This window comes from Scomber japonicus, chromosome 11 (genome assembly GCF_027409825.1).
Source record: "Scomber japonicus isolate fScoJap1 chromosome 11, fScoJap1.pri, whole genome shotgun sequence".
NCBI lineage: Eukaryota > Metazoa > Chordata > Actinopteri > Scombriformes > Scombridae > Scomber > Scomber japonicus.
The window spans coordinates 5,761,881-5,780,900 of NC_070588.1; the positions used below are offsets into that span (position 1 = coordinate 5,761,881).

At 40.4% G+C, this 19,020-nt stretch overlaps 1 protein-coding gene across 1 annotated transcript in view; it reads left to right on the forward strand.

Moving 5' to 3' along the window:
* The window catches only part of hecw2a (HECT, C2 and WW domain containing E3 ubiquitin protein ligase 2a), a 46,461-nt gene extending 31,123 nt beyond the window's left edge, over positions 1-15,338 (forward strand). Inside the window, exons 21-29 of the mRNA XM_053328702.1 lie at positions 368-481; positions 1,655-1,807; positions 4,855-4,953; positions 7,247-7,376; positions 7,463-7,609; positions 8,996-9,110; positions 12,441-12,526; positions 13,705-13,817; positions 15,065-15,338. Coding sequence (XP_053184677.1) covers positions 368-481; positions 1,655-1,807; positions 4,855-4,953; positions 7,247-7,376; positions 7,463-7,609; positions 8,996-9,110; positions 12,441-12,526; positions 13,705-13,817; positions 15,065-15,176 — 1,069 coding nt within the window. The 3' untranslated portion in view covers positions 15,177-15,338. The remainder of the gene's footprint in view (positions 1-367; positions 482-1,654; positions 1,808-4,854; positions 4,954-7,246; positions 7,377-7,462; positions 7,610-8,995; positions 9,111-12,440; positions 12,527-13,704; positions 13,818-15,064) is intronic.
* Positions 15,339-19,020: the final 3,682 nt, after the last annotated feature.

The following is a 19,020-nucleotide window of genomic DNA, read 5'->3' on the forward strand; positions in this document are numbered from 1 at the left end:
CATAAAAACCAACCTGTCGCTCTCTCTTCATACTTTTTAATGGTAATGATTGTTTTATTACAAATTCATTGTGTAAAAGCCAAGAAGATAAACACTGAAGCATTGGATATGTACATTTTCACATAAAAAACACCCATCCTCTCATCTCAATGTCAAGTGGTTTACTCCAGAAATTATCTCTGAAGTAACATCTCACCTAAATTCAGAAACTTTCAGTACCAACACTTTTTAACAGCGCCCCCTAGAGGCCGAGATCTAATGAATGTGACCACCAACCCTGTTCTCCCTCTGACCTTTCAGAGATTTCAGGCAGTGGGCGTCATGTTGGTGGAAATATGAGGTCTAATATTAATCTGTTTGTTTCCAGGCTCATCATACGCAGGGACCACCTTCTGGAGGACGCATTTAACCAGATTATGTGTTACTCTCGGAAAGACCTACAGAGGAGTAAACTCTACGTCAGCTTCGTCGGGGAGGACGGGTGAGAACCACACATTTACTCCACTCCCTGGTACATTTCATTATGATGCTTTTATAGACAGAGCTCGAGTGTGAAATGCATTTTCTAACTGTAATTGATCCGAAAGGAGCAGCGCCAAGTATTCATTCTTATCTTAAGCTTCAAAACGTTCAATTACACACATATCTGATTACATCTGAGTGAATCCACAGTCTTCTGATAAATGAAAAGCTGGAGCAAGCCAGGCGGGTAAAGAACCACACACAGGATATTTTAACATCAATAAGCAGAGTTACTGTAAACAAATATTACACAGATGATTGACAGCTTCTGTTTCTGCAAATTTGGTTTCACAGATGGTGGAATAACGGAAAATATCTCCTTTGTTATCAGTTAATTTTATCTTTTATCCTTTTTTTGTTGTTGCAAATGCACAAAGGATGATGATTGCAGGGGTTTTTCTCTGCTGGAGTAACCATCAGTTCTCCAGATTATGTTTATATTGAAGTGTTTTTTGAGTAGCTGAAGAGCAGTAGAATATTTACTGATTGAGGTACAATGATGTTTTTATTGTGTCCATGTGGTTTAGTCAAATTTAAAGGGGTTAAGATGTGAAAATAAACATATGAATAACTTGCACACATTTTTTTTTTGTGGACTCAGCATCAAATTTCTGCTTTTAATCCATTTTGTCCAATATATTAGAGGATTATAGTAAACATGTCTAAGTGGTGTAACCATAAAAACTTTGTACCAAATAATTCAACTTGCTTAAAAACAATAAATGCTCAATAAAACACCATATCAACTAGTTTGGCATGATCTTACATTATAACTTTTATATTAAATAAAGCTAAAGGAATACTATTGTTCTAAATATTACATTTAATCTGGGTAACCATGGAGATCAGGAAACATTTACATTTTTGAATGAAGTAATTATTAGTATAAGTCTACTTAAATACACCGTAGGTGGATAACATATTTAATATGTATCATTCTTTTGTGGTTACACCATTTGACATTTTCAGGAGCATTACATTTTAATGTTGGTTTAAAAAATGGTGCAAATGACATAAAGCCCAAACCTGATGCTGCTTTTAAAACTATTTTTTTAAAGATATTCTTGAATTGCTCATCTTGCCAACCCTTATTTGTCACTGACCCATATATATGCGTGTATTTGTTTTGCAGACTGGACTACAGCGGACCCTCCAGAGAGTTTTTCTTCCTGGTGTCCAGAGAGCTGTTCAACCCGTACTATGGCCTGTTTGAATATTCAGCCAACGACACGTACACTGTCCAGATTAGCCCCATGTCTGCCTTTGTAGACAACCACCATGAATGGTGAGGTCTCTATTGATCCATCTATCAATCGATCAGTCTTATCTGTCTGTCTATGGATGTGTGAGTGTTTGTTGGAGGCCACGCTCGCCGCTGTGTTGACTGTTAAGTTCATTTCATCTCTGAAATAGAAGAAATTATGTTCGGTGTTAGGAGGGAAATTCTGATCAGCAATCTGTGGATCACTCATCAGTTGTCAGTGATCGGATGGATGGGTGGATGGATGGATGGATGGATAAGGAATGGACAGATGAATGGATGGATGGATGCATGGATGGATGGACGGATTGACGGACGGATGGATAAATGGTTGGAAGGAATGATGAATAATGAATGGACGGGCAGATGGATGTATGGATGGAGTGATGGATGGATGGACCAATGAACCAATGGATAATGAATGGACAGATAAATGGATGGATTGATCGATGCATGGAAAGATGGACAGGTGGATGGATGGATGGATGGATGGATGGGTGGATGGATGGATGGATGGATGGATGGGTGGATGGATGGATGGATGGATGGATGGACCAGTGAACCAGTGGATAATGAATGGACAGACGGACAGATGGATGGATAAATGGATGGATGATGGATGGATGGATGAACTGATAAATGGGATCAAAAAACCTCCTAGTAAACTGGCAGCCTTGATGATGATGATGATGGTTGTGATGATGATGATGATGATGATGATGGTGGTATGATAAACAGAAGATTCATTTAGAGTACTTTAGAGTAATTTAGAGTATTCATGACTTGTGTGAGAGGTTTGGATCTTTGATTTAAAGCGAGTTAAGTTCTATCATATATTACACCACCTCATTTTGATTATAATATGAAGCATAGCATGTGTGCCAGTATCTTTATCAATCTTATCCTAATTTTATCTTTAATTAAAATGAATTAATGCATCATAAATGCATTAAATCACACATCTATAGTCGCCTAATTTTACACCTGATCCATGATGATGTAGAAACAGAAAGAGAGAAACTCATGGTAAAAAGAGCATATTGTCAAATTTGGAAACCCCAACCAAAAATGTCACAAATCAAGTAAGTATCCTGAGTTTGGATCATTTGTAAATTGTGTTAAGTACCAAAGAGAAAATTCTGGAGCTCAAGAAAACTGATGAATGCCACAAATTCTCCAAAATCACTCGTTCATGTCCATTTCTGAACAAATCTGTTCAACAAAATGTGAGCTGCTTACATGAGGTCCATTGTTTCCCATCTTACAGATAAAATCATGAAAGCCAGAAGAATCATTACAGTCTGAAGCTGAGTGTGTGTTTGATGTTAACAGATCATTTAAGAAGCCTCACAGCTCCTCCTCGTCTGCTTCTGTTCAGTCTCCGTAACAACAACAGACTTCAACACTTTTCTGACTCACTGCACTGATCTCACAGTTAATCTTTGGGAATTTGTGTTTCTTGTCATCACCATCTGCTGCTTGCTTCAGTTTAGAAAGTGAACTTCAAATTGTGGTTAAACCTCATTTAAGTACTACAAGAAACACGCCAAGGAAGAAACAAGTACACACAAGCTGCTTGATTTCTACAGTGTTTATACATCTGAAGAGGAAGGTTTTGAAATTAGTTAGAAAGTGTTCAGTAGTCCAGGATGTCTTATGATGAAATTGTTTATTGAAGCTCGGCGTGTGTTATTAACCCTTCTGTTGTCCTCGAGTCAAGGAAGGAAGGGAGGAAGAAGGAAGGAAAGGAGGAAGGAAGGATGGAAGGAAAGGAGGAAGAAGGAAGGAAAGGAGGGAGGAAGGATGGAAGGAAGGGAGGAAGAAGGAAGGAATCAAGGGAGGAAGAAGGAAGGAAAGGAAGGGAGGAAGGAAGGAACGGAGGGAGGAAGAAGGAAGGAAAGGAGGGAGGAAGGACAGAGGGAAGGATGGAAGGAAAGGAGGACGAAGGAAGGAAAGGAGGGAAGGAGGAACGGAGGGAGGAAGGAAAGAAAGGAGTAAGAAGGAAGGAACGGAGGGAGGAAGGAAGGAAAGGAAGAAGAAGGAAGGGAAGGATGGGAGGAAGGAAGGAAAGGAAAGAGGGAGGAAGGAAGGATACAAGGAAGGAAAAAAGGGGGATGAAGGAAGGATGGAAGAAAGGGGGATGAAGGAAGGAAAGAAGGGAGGGAGGAAAGAAGCAACAGTCAAAACAGACGGGGTCAATTTGACCCGGGAGGACGACAGGAAGGTTAATACACCGTCTGATGTACAATAACACCACGATTCTGAGGAAGCTGTCCTCTGTGGATCGTCTTTAACCACTCTCTGCCCATAAATGCATCTAGAGTAATGACATTAGCCTATTGCTTCATTATTCTACAAACAAGGACACACAGTTACCCATCTGTCGGTTTAGACAGTCAGACAGTCACATCCTCTGACCGTCACCGTTATCAAAGTGATTCCAGCATTCTCCAAAAACACCACAGACAGCTGCCTTCACCGTCTCAAGGAGAGAAAGTGTGTCTCTCTGCCAAGATGATAGTGTTGCTTTTACTGTCACGTAATATGAAAAAAAAGCTGCTTTGAATGCTTCATCAAACAGATTGTTAGCTTATACTGACAAACGACCGTCTATTCTGTAGTTTTTGTCATTGTTGTTTTTGGTCAGTTAGCATATTTTGGATCATTTCCAGGCGCTAATGTGTAAGGATGTATACGAGATATTTGACATTTCGATTAAAGAACGACTTTTGTAGTTTTTGGAGGTGGAGGAAACTTCCTGAAGCTGACCAATCAGAACAGAGTGGGCTCATTAGGAGGCGGGTCTTAAAGAGACAGGAGCTAAAACGGCCTGTTTCAGACTGAGGCTGAACTGAGGAGCTGCATAAAGAGCCAGTATAAGATAAATAAGGAGTTTTTTGACTGTAAATCATGCAAAGATATTCCAGTAGAGCCTGAGGATAAAAATATAGAGCTGGAAATGTGCATGATACATCTTCTTTAAACATCTAAAGAGTAAAAGTACTGTACTATTGAGTTCAGTTCTGACGCAGATTCCTGTATTCACCTGCATTATTCTGTGTTGTGTCCAGGTTTCGCTTCAGCGGGCGTATCCTGGGCTTGGCTCTAGTTCATCAGTACCTGCTGGATGCCTTCTTTACCCGACCCTTCTACAAAGGGCTTCTTCGCATGTGAGTCCCTCCACCTGCTGTTTTCCCCATCTCATCCCAGCCTGCAGGGCACCAGCACTTCCCATCAGATCCTCCTCACTAACTATATGAGACCTCGCTGTGAATATGAGTGTTTCAGTCAGATCCTCTCTCCGCCAGCAGCTGGCTGGGTTTCATATCAGGAGCAGCACCCTTATTAATAGCTTTGTCCAAACAACTTAAAACCCTGCCAAATGTCTGCACTGAGGACAGATGTTTATGCGGCTTTAAAGGCTCTCAGCCTCCTAGACAAGGATCCTTTCTTGGCTCATTCAAACAACCATTTAATTAAACAGAGACATTTATTTTAAAGCCTTATAGAAACCATACATACTCTATATGTCACCCTGAACTACAGGGAAACTGAATAAAATGATGATGCACAAGACATGCAGTGTTAGAGCTGCAACCATTAATCAATTAATCAGTTTAATCAGCATTATTATCATTTGTTGGTTTCAGCCTCTCAGACTTGTCACTTATAGGTTAGTAAATTGCATGTTTTTGGGTTTTAGACTGTCACATTGGACTCAGAGACATTAAAATGTGCTTTTTTTTTTTTTTTTTTTTTTACTGTTTTGTGATATTTTATGCAGAAAAAATAATTAAGGGTGAAAATGATCAGCTGATTACCGGTAATTGATGTTGAAAATAAACTATGTTTCACTAACTTTCATGATACAAATTCATTAAGAGAAAAATGTAAAGAAATGTATGATTTTAAGAAACAGCTAACTCATCGTCTCTATGATCCAATATTTAATTCCCATTTAAGTCACTTGATGCATGATATGAAGTGTGGTGAGAAAACAAAATACATTCATGTCACATGAAAAATACTAGAAGTGTCAAACTGTAGACAAATGATCTTTATCAGTTCATTCATTGACTTTAAAGCTCAAATTTGTCCCTTAAACATGTTTCTTAAATCCCTGATGTCATATACAGATTGTCTGTCCTAGGACTTTTAAACTGTATCTCCATTAACATACTAAAATACATTTCATCCATGTAGTGCCATAAGGTTGTATGTAAAGCAGCCTTTAATTCAGCCTTGAATTAAAGGCTTAAAGAGACTTTTAGAGGGAATGTTGGGAATATTATACAGAAGGTCAAAGTTAAGACCAAGATACTCACATTTGTACCCTTAGATAAGATGCATTAAGTATTAAAAATGTATCCTGTAAGTGTATTTCATCTTCTACCTGTGTTTATTTCTTTTTTTATTGGTGCAAAATATAACAGTGGTACATTATATAAGGACAGAGAAAGGACAAACAAACTATATACTCCTGCAAAATAGTAAAAACAGAATGGACCTCATAAGGGAAATAAAGCTAAAAAGTAGTAATAATAAGTTTTATATTGATAATAGTAATAATAATGATGGTCACACAGTTCATATAACAAGTTTTATTTATTATCAGTGTCTCTCATAACAGAGACGGTTCCTCTCAGGTGGGTTTATCTTCATATGTAATACATTTAAACACATTTCCTCACCTTGAATTGTGTTGTATTTTACTTTCACTTCAGGTAGAGCTTTCCAATGCTGTTATACATCAGTTAATTAACCTTTAAGCCAGGGGTGTCAAACATGTGGCCCGTGGGCCAGAACCGGCCCGCCGAGGGGTGCTATCCGGCCCACTTTCCTTACTGTGTTATTTTCCTTCCTTCTGTCCTTCCTTCCATCCGTCCTTCCTCCCTACCTTCCTTTTATCCTTTTTTTCATTCCTTCCATCTGTCCTTCCTACCTTCCTTTTTTCCTTTCTTCCTTCCTTTCTTCCTTCCTCCCTTTCTTCCTTCTGTTCTTCCTTTCTTCCTTCCTCCGTTCCTTCCATCTGTCCTTCCTCCCTTTCTTCCTCCGTTTCTTCCATCTGTCCTTCCTACCTTCCTGTGTTCCTTTCTTCGTTTGTTCCTTCATTCGTTCCTTTCTTCCTTCCTTCCTTCCTTCCTTCCTTCCTCCCTCTCTCCTTCCTTCCTCCGTTTCTTCCATCTGTCCTGCCTTCTTTCCTTCCTTCCTTCTGTCTGTCCTTCCTACCTTTCTTCTCTCTTTCCTTCCTTCCCTTCTTATTTCCTTCCTTTCTTCCCTCCATCTTTTTAATGATCCGGCCCACATGAGATCAAATTGGTCTGTGTGTGGCCCTTGAATGAAAATGAGTTTGACTCCCCTGCTTTAACCTCTCTTCTTACAATCAGACATGGTTTATGGGTAGGTTAACCCCTCGATGCCTTATTGACCCCCTCTGTCTGACCTCCCTGTGACTTCCTGCAGCCCGTGTGACCTGAGCGACCTGGAGTTCCTTGACGAAGAGTTTCACCAGAGTCTCCAGTGGATGAAGGACAACGACATCGAAGACATGCTGGACCTCACCTTCACCGTCAACGAGGAGGTCTTCGGACAGGTAACGCTCGAGTGTGACTGAGTGAAACAGACGCTTTTGCAGAATCTTTGGTTAAAATGTGATTTTTTTTTTGGGTGATTGTGCAGATCACAGAGAGAGAGCTGAAGCCGGGCGGGGCTGGTATCCCCGTATCAGAGAAAAACAAGAAGGAGTACATTGAGCGGATGGTGAAGTGGCGTATAGAGAGAGGAGTGGCACAGCAGACGGAGAGCCTGGTCCGAGGTTTTTATGAGGTACAACACGTCATATCAGTATTTAAAAGATATTATTAGTGATGTTATGAGCCTCTTAAATATGAAAAAAGTCAGATTGTTGCCACCACATCATGTCATTACAGGTGCCGAGAATCATATTTTATATTTTATTGGCTAATTTTAACTTTATTCTGACATTTCTATGGTTATAAGCACAAAAGCTTGATCAGCAGATATTTTTAGACTTTCTATTTGAAATGTAATTAAAGTGAAAATGCCAGATTGTCAGTGCATGTGTGTGTGTGTATATAACATCAGTTATTGGTAAAATATTCTTCACACAAGAGAAATAAACATATTTTTTGACATCTGCTAAATTAAAAATGGCTTATTTTTATATTTAAGTATGTAAGTCCCACTGATGTCGGTAAGACCCGGTCAGAGCAACATGAGGCACATAAATAAAACAAAAACTCAAACCAAGTGTGTTAAACAAATAAGCAAAAAGCAGAGAAAGTAAAAAACAAAACAAGACTCAAATGAGCTGAAAGATTCAATTAATAAATCATTCATCACAGAATTTAAAAGAGTCTCAAATTCACCCAGAAAAAAAATCACTCTGCAGATTTATACAATTTCTTTTTGTGCCTAATTTTTTATTGGATGTTTTGCCATTTCATGTGGCCATACATACATACGTACATAAGAGTATCAAAATAAATATATGGAACAAAAATGTATTAAAACGTCTTTCTTTCCCATCTCAGTCTGTATATCAGAGACAGACAGCAGATTTATGTAATAATAAGAATAATGATAATAAACTTTATTTTTAGAGACCTTTCCAAATCTAAGTTACAAGCAGATTCACATAATACAATATAAACCATTTAAGTCAAACACAATCAACAGAAAAACACAATAAAGAAAAACATTTATGTCTCAGATAATGATTTGAAGATGTAAAGTAAGTTTACAAAGATATGTTGGATGTTGGCTTTACATGTAAAACTGTGAAAGCCCAGTGTGACAACAAAATGATCCTCATGTGTGCTATAATGTGGGCTGTTGTTCATTTCCTGCTTGTGTTTTCATCACTTATACAAACCACCACACACTTCTGCTGAAATCTATAATCTGGCAGGATGACAGGTTACCAGATCTCTGTGGGCGACGTTGATCCAAAAACTGTGAACAAACCGACTGAAACTTCTCCCGTCACAATGTTTTATCCCTCCGCCATCTGTGTCACTGCGTACCGCCACAATAAAAGTCTGCTGTAACTGTCTTCTCTCAGCGCTCCTCAAACAATGTGATGTATGTGGGAGGACTGTGATAAACGGAGAGGCTGCACCATATGTTCATCCATGTGTTCCCTCCCCGTGTGTGTGTGTGTGTGTGTGTGTGTGTGTGTGTGTGTGTTAGGTGGTGGATGTGCGCCTGGTGTCGGTGTTTGATGCCAGGGAGCTGGAGCTGGTGATTGCTGGCACGGCAGAGATCGACCTGGCAGACTGGAGAAACAACACAGAGTACAGAGGAGGTATGTAAAGCTGCTGGAGGGGGAAGAAACTTTAAATGAAAGTGTTTGTGGCACACTGACAGTAACTTAAACCTGCATTCAATTATTTTTTGACACTCTTTGGGGGGGCAGAGTAAACAACCACAACATTGACATATCTTCACCTTTTAAGTTAATAATGTTGAACTTGGTAAAACAAAGTAAAAAAGATATAAAATGAAAAGAGGGTAAAAAACAGTTTACAGGTTAAAAGACAGTTTAAAAAGGTCTGTATTTTTAAGAGTGATTTGAAGGTATGGGGGTCTGTACAGTCTCTGATGGGTTTGGGGAGTGAATTCTAGAGGGGGGGGGGGGGCAGCGGAGAAGGCTCTGCCCCCCCCAAGTTCGGTGCTTGGTCCGAGGGGATAGGGCAAGGAGATTTCCCTCTGAGGATCGGAGGGCACGGGAGGAGGGGGGGGGGGGGGGGGTGTAGTGGTGGAGCAGGTCTGTGAGGTAGGTGGGGGCCATGTTGTTAAGTGATTTGTGGGTGAGCAGGAGGAGGATTTTGAATTGTATACGGCAGAGGTGTCAAACTCATTTTCATTCGAGGGCCACATACAGACCAATTTAATCTAATGTGGGCCGGATCGTTAAAAAGATGGAGGGACAGAAGGAAGGAAGGAAGGAAATAAGAAGGGAAGGTAGGAAGGAAAGACAGACAGTGAAGGACAGACAGACAGATGGAAGGAAGGAAGGAAAGAAGGAAAGACAGATGGAAGGAAGGAAGGAAGGTAAGAAGGACAGACGTAAGGAAGGAAAAGAACACAGGAAGGAAAGTGGGGCCGGATTGCTCCCCTCGGTGGTCCGGTTCTGGCCTGCAGGCGGCATGTTTGACACCCCTGGTATACTGTGTGAGATGGGGAGCCAGTGCAGTTTTTGGAGGACAGGGGTGATGTGTTCTCGGGAGCGGGTGTGGGTGAGCAGCTGCAGCAGAGTTCTGAATGTATTGGAGTTTATTGAGGAGTTTGGATGATGAGCCGTATAAGATGCTGTTGCAGTAGTTTAGTCTGGATGTTATAAAAGCATGAATCAGGGTTTTGGCAGCAGAGAAGGTGAGTGAGGGGCGGAGACGGGCGATGTTCTTGTGGAGCAACATTGTTGTTCATTTGGAGTCATGATTCTGTCCATGTGGTGAATATTAAATCCAATATCAGCTAAACAATGAGTTGAAACTCTTTATAAAGCTCCATAAAGCTGCAGAGTCGCTCATAATACACTGTAGGTTCATCACTAAGAGTCACAAGCAACACATAACATACTGTCATTTGATTCTTTATTATAAAGAATATTGATTATAACCACATGGAGCAACTTCAGACACTCATATGTGCAGCAAGACTAAAAGACAAAAACTAGGATTAGGTTAAAAAGCCTTTATGATCGGGTTTGACCTTAAAGATCTTCATCAGAGTAAAAAAAAGCAAAAAAACAACCCTGATGAAAACCTTTAAGGCTAAAACCGTTTGCTTGTTCCTGCTCCATTGACCTCTTCTTCAAGAGCACCTCTGTTTTTCTTGAGCTTTAAATAATAAAGACAGCCCTGGACACACACCACTACTACTACTTTTTCACAAGTAATTAATTATATCCACTTTAAATGTAATATCAGTAACCCTTGATGTCCTCTGGATGTGACTGTGTGGATTTCTGGCTCCAGTCAGAGACAGTCTGCAGCCTTCCCAGCACAAAATGAATCTTAAATTATTCATTTAATCTGTTACAGACTTTTTTTTTTCTCGGTATAAATAGAACAAAATTAGTATTTCATGTTTTTTACAGATAGTTTCTGGCACTTTTTCATTAAACAGCTGATAGTATAGAGGTGAATAAAGGGGCACTCTGCTGGTTTTATAAACAAAGGAAACCCCCTTTTCTGATGTTCTGTAACCTTCCGGATCCGATGATCCGACATTAACTTCACGCTGTGATTGGCCAGCTGTGTGGAGGCGAGGATGGAGCCAAGGTGTCATGTGAACACCTGCGCTGTCATCCTGCCTTTTAAACAATATTATGTCCCAAACCTCTTCATGATGAGCAACTTTTCACTCCGTCTTTGACTGTAGCTTTTTAGGAACAACTATAAACACTTTTCAGGAGCAGTCGCACAACATGTCATACAAACCGGCTCATATACCTTTATTTATACATATATACACATATTTAACCCTCCTGTTGTCCTCGAGTCAAGGAAGGAAGGGAGGAAGGAAGGATGGAAGGGAGGAAGAAGGAAAGAAAGGAGGAAGGAAGGGAGGAAAGGAAAGAAGGACAGAGGAAAGAAGAAGGAAGGTAGGAGGGAGGAAGGAAGGGAGGAAAGGGAAGGAAAGGAAGGAAGGAAGGACGGAGGAAAGAAGAAGGAAGGAAAGGAAGGAGGGAGAAAGGAAGGAAGGAAGGGAGAAAGGAAGGAAGGAAGGAAGAAAGGGAGGAAGGAAGGAAGGACGGAGGAAAGAAGAAGGAAGGTAGGAGGGAGGGAGGAAAGAAGGAAGGAAGGAAGGACGGAGGAAAGAAGAAGGAAGGAAGGAAGGAAGGTAGGAGGGAGGGAGACATATATGTGATACAAACCAGCTCATATACAGATGTGTGTATACTGAATATAATAAATATAGACCAGTAGAGATTTAATGTTTCTGGTGTTTCTATCAGAAATAAAGATTTTCAAACTACTTCATATCACAGTGGTTTCAGAATAGAATAATTATTGCTGTTTTAATTATGTACTATACTGCAAAGATATTTTCATTACACATTTAACACTATCAGACTTCACTGTAATGTATAATGAAATATGACATAATACATATTTAAACTTTTTCCACATCAATAACCTCTAAACTTTAGCTTTTAGATGTTTTATCACAGAGAGTGCATGATCATAACAGAGATATATTGTGTCTTTGTGTTACTTATTGATGGGATTACAGTCAAAACAAAGTGATTCTCTTCTTTCTTTTTTGTGCTGGTGTCCAAACCATTTAGAAAGAGATCACATTAAAAGGCTTTTTAAAGGGTCTGGCCAATACGGTTGAAAAGCCGCCAGCAGCAGCAGCAGCAGCAGCGGCAGCAGCACGGAGAGACAAAGATCTCAAACTGACAGTCGGCCGTGACTCAGTGTGAGAATCTTTTAATAGAAGAATCGACTCAGACGAACATTAAACATTAAAACCAGCGGAGGCCATTCAAAAAATCACACTGAGGCCTGGTGGAGGAACAGAGGCCTCATTTGCTATTCATGTGACTCATGCGCCACCACCATCATCATCATCATCATCATCCATATCCATCCATCTATCTATCTATCTGTCTATCTCCCCTCAGGTTACCATGACAACCACATAGTGATCCGCTGGTTCTGGGCCGCTGTGGAGAGGTTCAACAATGAGCAGAGGCTGAGACTGCTGCAGGTGAGGTGGCACGTGGGGGGAACGCATGACACGCACAGGGCGCCCCCGTGTGGCGGCACGCTGCACTGCAAGGAGCTGCAGAGTCGGGCCAATGCTGCATGACACAGATTGTGTGATTCATTGAGAGAGAGAGAAAAAAAAAGTCATATGATGATGATGAGGATGATGGTGGAGCTTTTAGCTTAGCTTCAGATTGGAAGATGATCCTTTGATGTTTATTTAATCCAAATTTATATGGGTGACATTTTCAGGTTTTTATGAAGTTTGTTGATCCTGAGTTTCACACTTTTACTTGATTTTATATATTGTATTTATTCTATTTTTTAGCAACTTTTACTCTATACTAAAATCAGCACTATTTTTATTTTCCATATTATATTTCTTTCTTATTTGCTCTATTTGCCTCTAAGGCCCTTTTAATGTGAAGCAGTTGGTTTATGTAATTTATTTTATTTCAAAACATCTAAAAGTGCATTTCTTATATGAAAGGTGTTATACAAGTAAAGTTATTAGTTTCAGCAGGACAACTTGTTGAAACTCAAATTAAACATACAAAACTAATATGAATCATTTACATCCATTGGCAACACTTTACTGTAGATTAGCATTTGAGAGCCATATACACTTAATGAATGGTTAATAGCCCACTATTATATAGTATAATATGGTAATATAATATAATATAGCAGATATAAAGACAGAACTTATACTATTACAAATGTAATTTACTATTTTTTTTTTTTTACTGTATATTACCATTAATAATAATCTGTTTATACATGGGCATATAGTTACATTACTCATAAACAATATCTGCTTAAAACTACGTCATAGTGTTTATTCAATGCTAAATAGGGAGACTTAAAGTAAGGTATTATCATTCATATAAGTCAGAAAGTAATATAATGTAATATATAATATAGCAGATATAAGGACAGAACTTGAACTATAAAGACTTGACTGTGTTTTATTATATTACCATTCATTATATCCGTTACATATAAACACTTAATATCTGCTTAAAACGACATTATAGTCTGTTATAAACCATTTTACACACTGCTTGTAAAATGCTAAATAGGAGGATTTAAATAAAGTGTTCAAGGCTGTGATGTGAATATTTTAGGGTGCAGGTTTTGTTTGGTCTTCTTCACTTTTGTGTTCTTCTCTCTCTCCAGTTTGTGACGGGCACCTCCAGTATTCCCTACGAGGGTTTTGCCTCTCTGCGGGGCAGTAATGGACCTCGCAGATTCTGTGTGGAGAAGTGGGGAAAAATCACCTCCTTACCCAGGTAGGATCACTGTGTGTGTGTGTGTGTGTGTGTGTGTGTGTGTGTGTGTGTGTGTGTGTGTGTGTGTGTGTGTGTGTGTGTGTGTGTGTGTGTGTGTGTGTGTGTGTGTGTGTGTGTGTGTGTGTGTGAAACTTGCTTGTTTGTTTTGGATTTGACCTACAGTTTAATCTAAGGTATCTATGTTTATTATAGGCTTTGAAAAAACAACAAATGTTATTAATGATATATAAAATTTGACAATCTTTTCTGAAATGATGTCCAAATTAAACTATTTTCTGTATTTTATTTGTTTCTGATATAAGAACTGTAAAATATTGAATTGGCTTTCATTGTTTTCAATTGATAAATAAGGACTTTATTTTCTATATAAACTAATTTATGTTTATTAGACTAGGTGTTTTAAAGAGGCAGTATATTAAGTAACAATCTGCATTATTTTTGATACTTGATCCTACATACCCTACATTTCTTTTAGACTATTTCTTTGTCTTCTGTATGTTTTTGGGACATGAGTTTTTATATCATGTATAACAAATGCTGTTAAAGGATAATTACAACCTGGACCTTATTTCTAGCATAAAATACGATCATTTACTCACCCAGACAACTTTGGTGTCATTTGGAGTCATTCGGAAGGAATTAGCTCCAGTGGAACGCTGCGTATATAATGCGAGTACACGGGGCAACGAAGCGCAGCCTCTATATAACACATTATCTGCCGTGAAACTAGTTCATTTCACTGATATTTTGTTATGATACGTTAGTGCTATTCCCCTCTGAGCCCGTGGTGGCATGTTATCACCATCCAGGATCTATAGGTTGACCTACCTACTACGTATCATAACAAAATATTGGTGAAATGAACTAGTTTCGTGGTAGATAATGTGTTATATAGAGGCTGGGCTTCGGTGCCCCGTGTACTCGCATTATACAGATATACGCGGCGCTCCACTGGAGCTAATTTCGTCCAAACGACTCCAAATGACACCAGAGTTGTCTGGGTGAGTAAATGATCTTATTTTTTGCTAGAAATAAGGTCCAGGTTGTAAAAAACGGTAATTATCCTTTGTCAAATGTCAAATCTATCACTTGTTATCATTATATTAACATTGACAAAGATGAGACATTGAGGCACATGATAATAATGGTGTGTGTGTGTGTGTGTGTGTGTGTGTGTGTGTGTGTGTGTGTGTGTGTGTGTGTGTGTGTGTGTGTGTGTGTGTGTGTGTGTGTGTTTGTCTCCTCAGGGCTCACACTTGCTTTAACCGTCTGGACCTCCCGCCCTACCCGTCCTTCTCCATGCTCTACGAGAAGCTGGTCACTGCTGTGGAGGAGACGAGCACGTTCGGTTTGGAGTAACTTCACCCGGACGACACCCAGGTGTAACTCTGGAGAGAGAACGATCTGAAAAAAACAAAAAAAACAAAACAAAATCCACTTTTTTTCTCACTTAGGAGAGACATGGAATATAAAACTAAAATCCTCAAACGGCAACTAACCCCCCCTCCCCCCCTCGCTGAACTCCCCACCACCAAAAACCACCACCGCCACCCCGTGGATAATTCTGCTGTTTTTTCCCTCAACTGGCTTTTTGTCACTCAGCATGCCGACTTTCGCTCCGATTCTCCGCCTTTCTCTCACATTTCCTGACGGAGTTCAATCGAGGAAGAAAAAGGCGGAGAATCGGGTAAAAAAAAAAAAAAAAAAAAAAATGGTTTGAAGAGCTGTACAGTACAAAGTTGTTTTCATGATAACCTTCACTCATCGAGCCACATGTGTGCTTTATCTCTTCAGTTAATGGCCTTGGTTACTGGATTTCTCGCACCTCCTCTTCCTCCTCTTCCTCCTCTTCCTCCTCCTCCTCTTCTTCCTTCAACCTGCACCTCAAAGACAGCTGCTCAAAAAAAAAAGAAGAGAAAAACCACTACGCTCCCTTCTCCCTCTCTGGACCTCTAAACTGTGTCCTTTCTGCACTGGGGCTGCAACATTATAAATTATAACACACATACACACTCATCACCTTTTGCACAAAACACACACACACACACATAAAACACACATCTAACATCTTCTTTTTACCGATGGTGCAAACCAGTGTTTCCCCCCTACCATCCATCCACCCACCAACACCTACGTGATTTTTTAACCGCATGGAAAAAACATTTTAGACATTAGACTACTACTGGCGAATCCTCCCTGCCTGTCTGGATGGTCGGGGATACACTGGTGTGCACACTAAACACACACACACACACACACATAAGAAAACACACAGATACACACACACACAAATCAGTTGTTCTAAGACTGAAAATACACTTCTCTTCACCGTTTTTGATTCCCGTATAAGCCGGATAAAGAGTCCCCAATGATGTATTTATGGACAATGACCTCGTTGTGATCATGTCAGGACTGTTACCTTCAATATTGCGACATCAAAACTCCGAAAAAGGTAAAGACGCAAGCTAAGAAATGCAGCAAAGTTCCTGCATACGCTCAACAAGGACAGCCGGTATCACACACACGCAAGCAAACACTCACACACACTCACACACAAATACACACATGCATACAGTGTGACAGCATTAGCCTTGATGCTGCATGTGCACTTTCTTACAGTGTAACAGGTGCACTCACTCCACTTATTACACACACACCTATACATGTACTGACACATAGAAACGCAGGGTTCCTGTCTTTCAAACTGTTCCACACATTAATCACGAGCAATAGATGCACTTTTTCCTCAGACAGAGAGACGACGCCCACTCATAACTAACGACACACCAGGTCCTTCTCGCTGATGTAATCGCCTCCCCCACCCAATGAAAGTGATGAATGTACCAAAATAAAATCAGTGACTTGAATGTATTGAACCTCAAGCGACTCTACTCGGGCCTCCATCTCACACCGGGGGGGGGGGCCGAAGAGGAGGAAGCCGAAAAAAGTTGAGGGAGGGGGAAAAAGAAAAAAAAGGATAAATGAAATGTGTGACGCAGTTGCTTGAGGAAAAGAGGAGGCGTTGCACCGGTTCGGGTCTCGTTTAGCTATAAAAAGGACACTTTAGCCTGTAGTGTCGCCAAGGTCAGGGTGCAGTGGTGGGATTGTTTTTTAGTGCCTCTTGGGTTTTCCTGAACATTAAGTGAAATTTCATAAAGGAAGCTGTTTTATTTCCTTGTAAAATGAAAATATATATACATGTGTCTCACAAATTACAGAAACGTTAGCTGCTTAAAGGCAGAATGAGTAGGATTTTCACCCCCCTCCCCCCACCCCTCCCCTCAGAAAAACCCAATGTATAGACTCATACAAAAATAATCCCTCTCAATCATCACCTGTGACCCACCAGAAGTGTGTGAGGGTGTCTGTATGTGTAGAGACTTTGCCCTCTGCCTGTTTTTTCTTATTTTGTTGTGTTCTGGATGTTTCGGGGCGTCAGTCATTGGGCAGTGGATCTACAGCCTCCAGCCAATGACAAAGCATGCAGGGTGTGAGGGCGGGACTCTGCTATATAAACGTAGCGACATAAGCGCTGTGGCTTAGTGCTAGAGCCGGGGGAGGACGGGCCAACTGTGAATGTTTAGTTTACACACACACTGCAACCGACAAATCCTTATCATTCTGCCTTTTTAAGATGCCCTGTGGAGTTTTCTTTATGTTTACATTCAGTGTTACTCACAAAAAAATCAGTGTGTGTATCCTTCAACTTTTACAAATCAATTTCACCCCCCGCCCCATAAAACATTTGCAAAGCAGATTTTATCCCTAAAAAGTTTAAATCCTGCATCGTTTACATTCAAGTCTTCTTCTTCCTCTCTGCCTTTGTTGGAGGCATTGCTGCATTTATTGGTGCGTTGACGCCACCTGCAGACCATATGGAAAATGTGAAATCATTGAAAAAGAACATGCTCATTTCAAAAAAACTAAAAACTGTACTATTGTGCTACTAAAGGATAAAAAACTTCACAGGGTACCTTTTTATTTAAATTACCAAAACAAACATGAACACTAGGGGGCGGTATGGTGTGCTATCATGGCCGTGCAGAGCAAAAAGAGCTAGAGATGTTTTATTTGTCTCTACTTGAGCAGGCCTGAGCAGGTGTGACGCTGTCGTCAGGAACAAGCACCGACCTACAGGAGCTGTAATGTGACTTCAGAACAAGACAACAACTTTCTGTCTTAACAGCATGTGATAAAACTGGCTCTTTAGTGCACAACCCAAAAACCCAAAGTATCCTCTCACTCTGTCTCACACACATTCTTACATGCACGCACACACACACACACTAACACACACATACACACACACACACACACATAAACACAACACATACTAATTTTCTATGGGGTGCATGCACGATTACACCTACTGTACAGAGTCCTGTTGGAGCCCCCCCCACCTCCCACCCCCAATCTCAGCCCCAATAATGCATGCGGGATCTTCTCGGTCGGCTCTGTGAGCTGTGCTGGGGCAAAAAACCCCTAGATGGCGTTGTGTTATAGCTCGATATTGCATGCTGAAATAGTGCAACACACTGTCCTTACTAGCTTTTTTTGCATGAGGATATTGTTATCCATTCAGAAAAAGGGGTGAGGGAGCTGGTGAAGTTGTGTCACATTGGTTGTGGTGCTCACTTGAGGCATGCAGCCTTATGCTTACCTGGCACTGTCATACCTTGAGTGTTAAGCTCACGGGAACGAGGTGTATGAAACAGGTGCTTCAGTCACTTAGCTTTAGCTCTGGGAATGTACAACGTGTGTGAATGCAATAGTTTGTTTTGTCTATGACAGTGTAACGGCGAGTATCTCGGCAGCATGTTCCAACAGTGTTGTTACTTTCACATGTGCGTGTCTGCCTATCTTAGTAATAGGTCGGTGGTTATGGTTCATCACTCGCGAGTCGGCGATGAACCTATAGGGCTGTTTTGATTTCGTGAAAAAGTGAGAGCACATGTAGGTGTACCATGTGTGTGGTCCTGTTTGTCTCTTTGTATATAACTGTATATGTATGTCTGTCCTGTTGTGTGTATAAATATATATATTTTGCACCGAATGTACCAAAGGTTTGGGGCTTGCAAAGTCAACCATTAGGCCTGCTCTTAGTTTCAGTCTAACAAACACATCCCACTTCTGGCTTCTGCCAAAAAATCTTTACACACAGCATCACTTCATGTTTGCTTGAGAGGCAGATTCGTGGCATGGG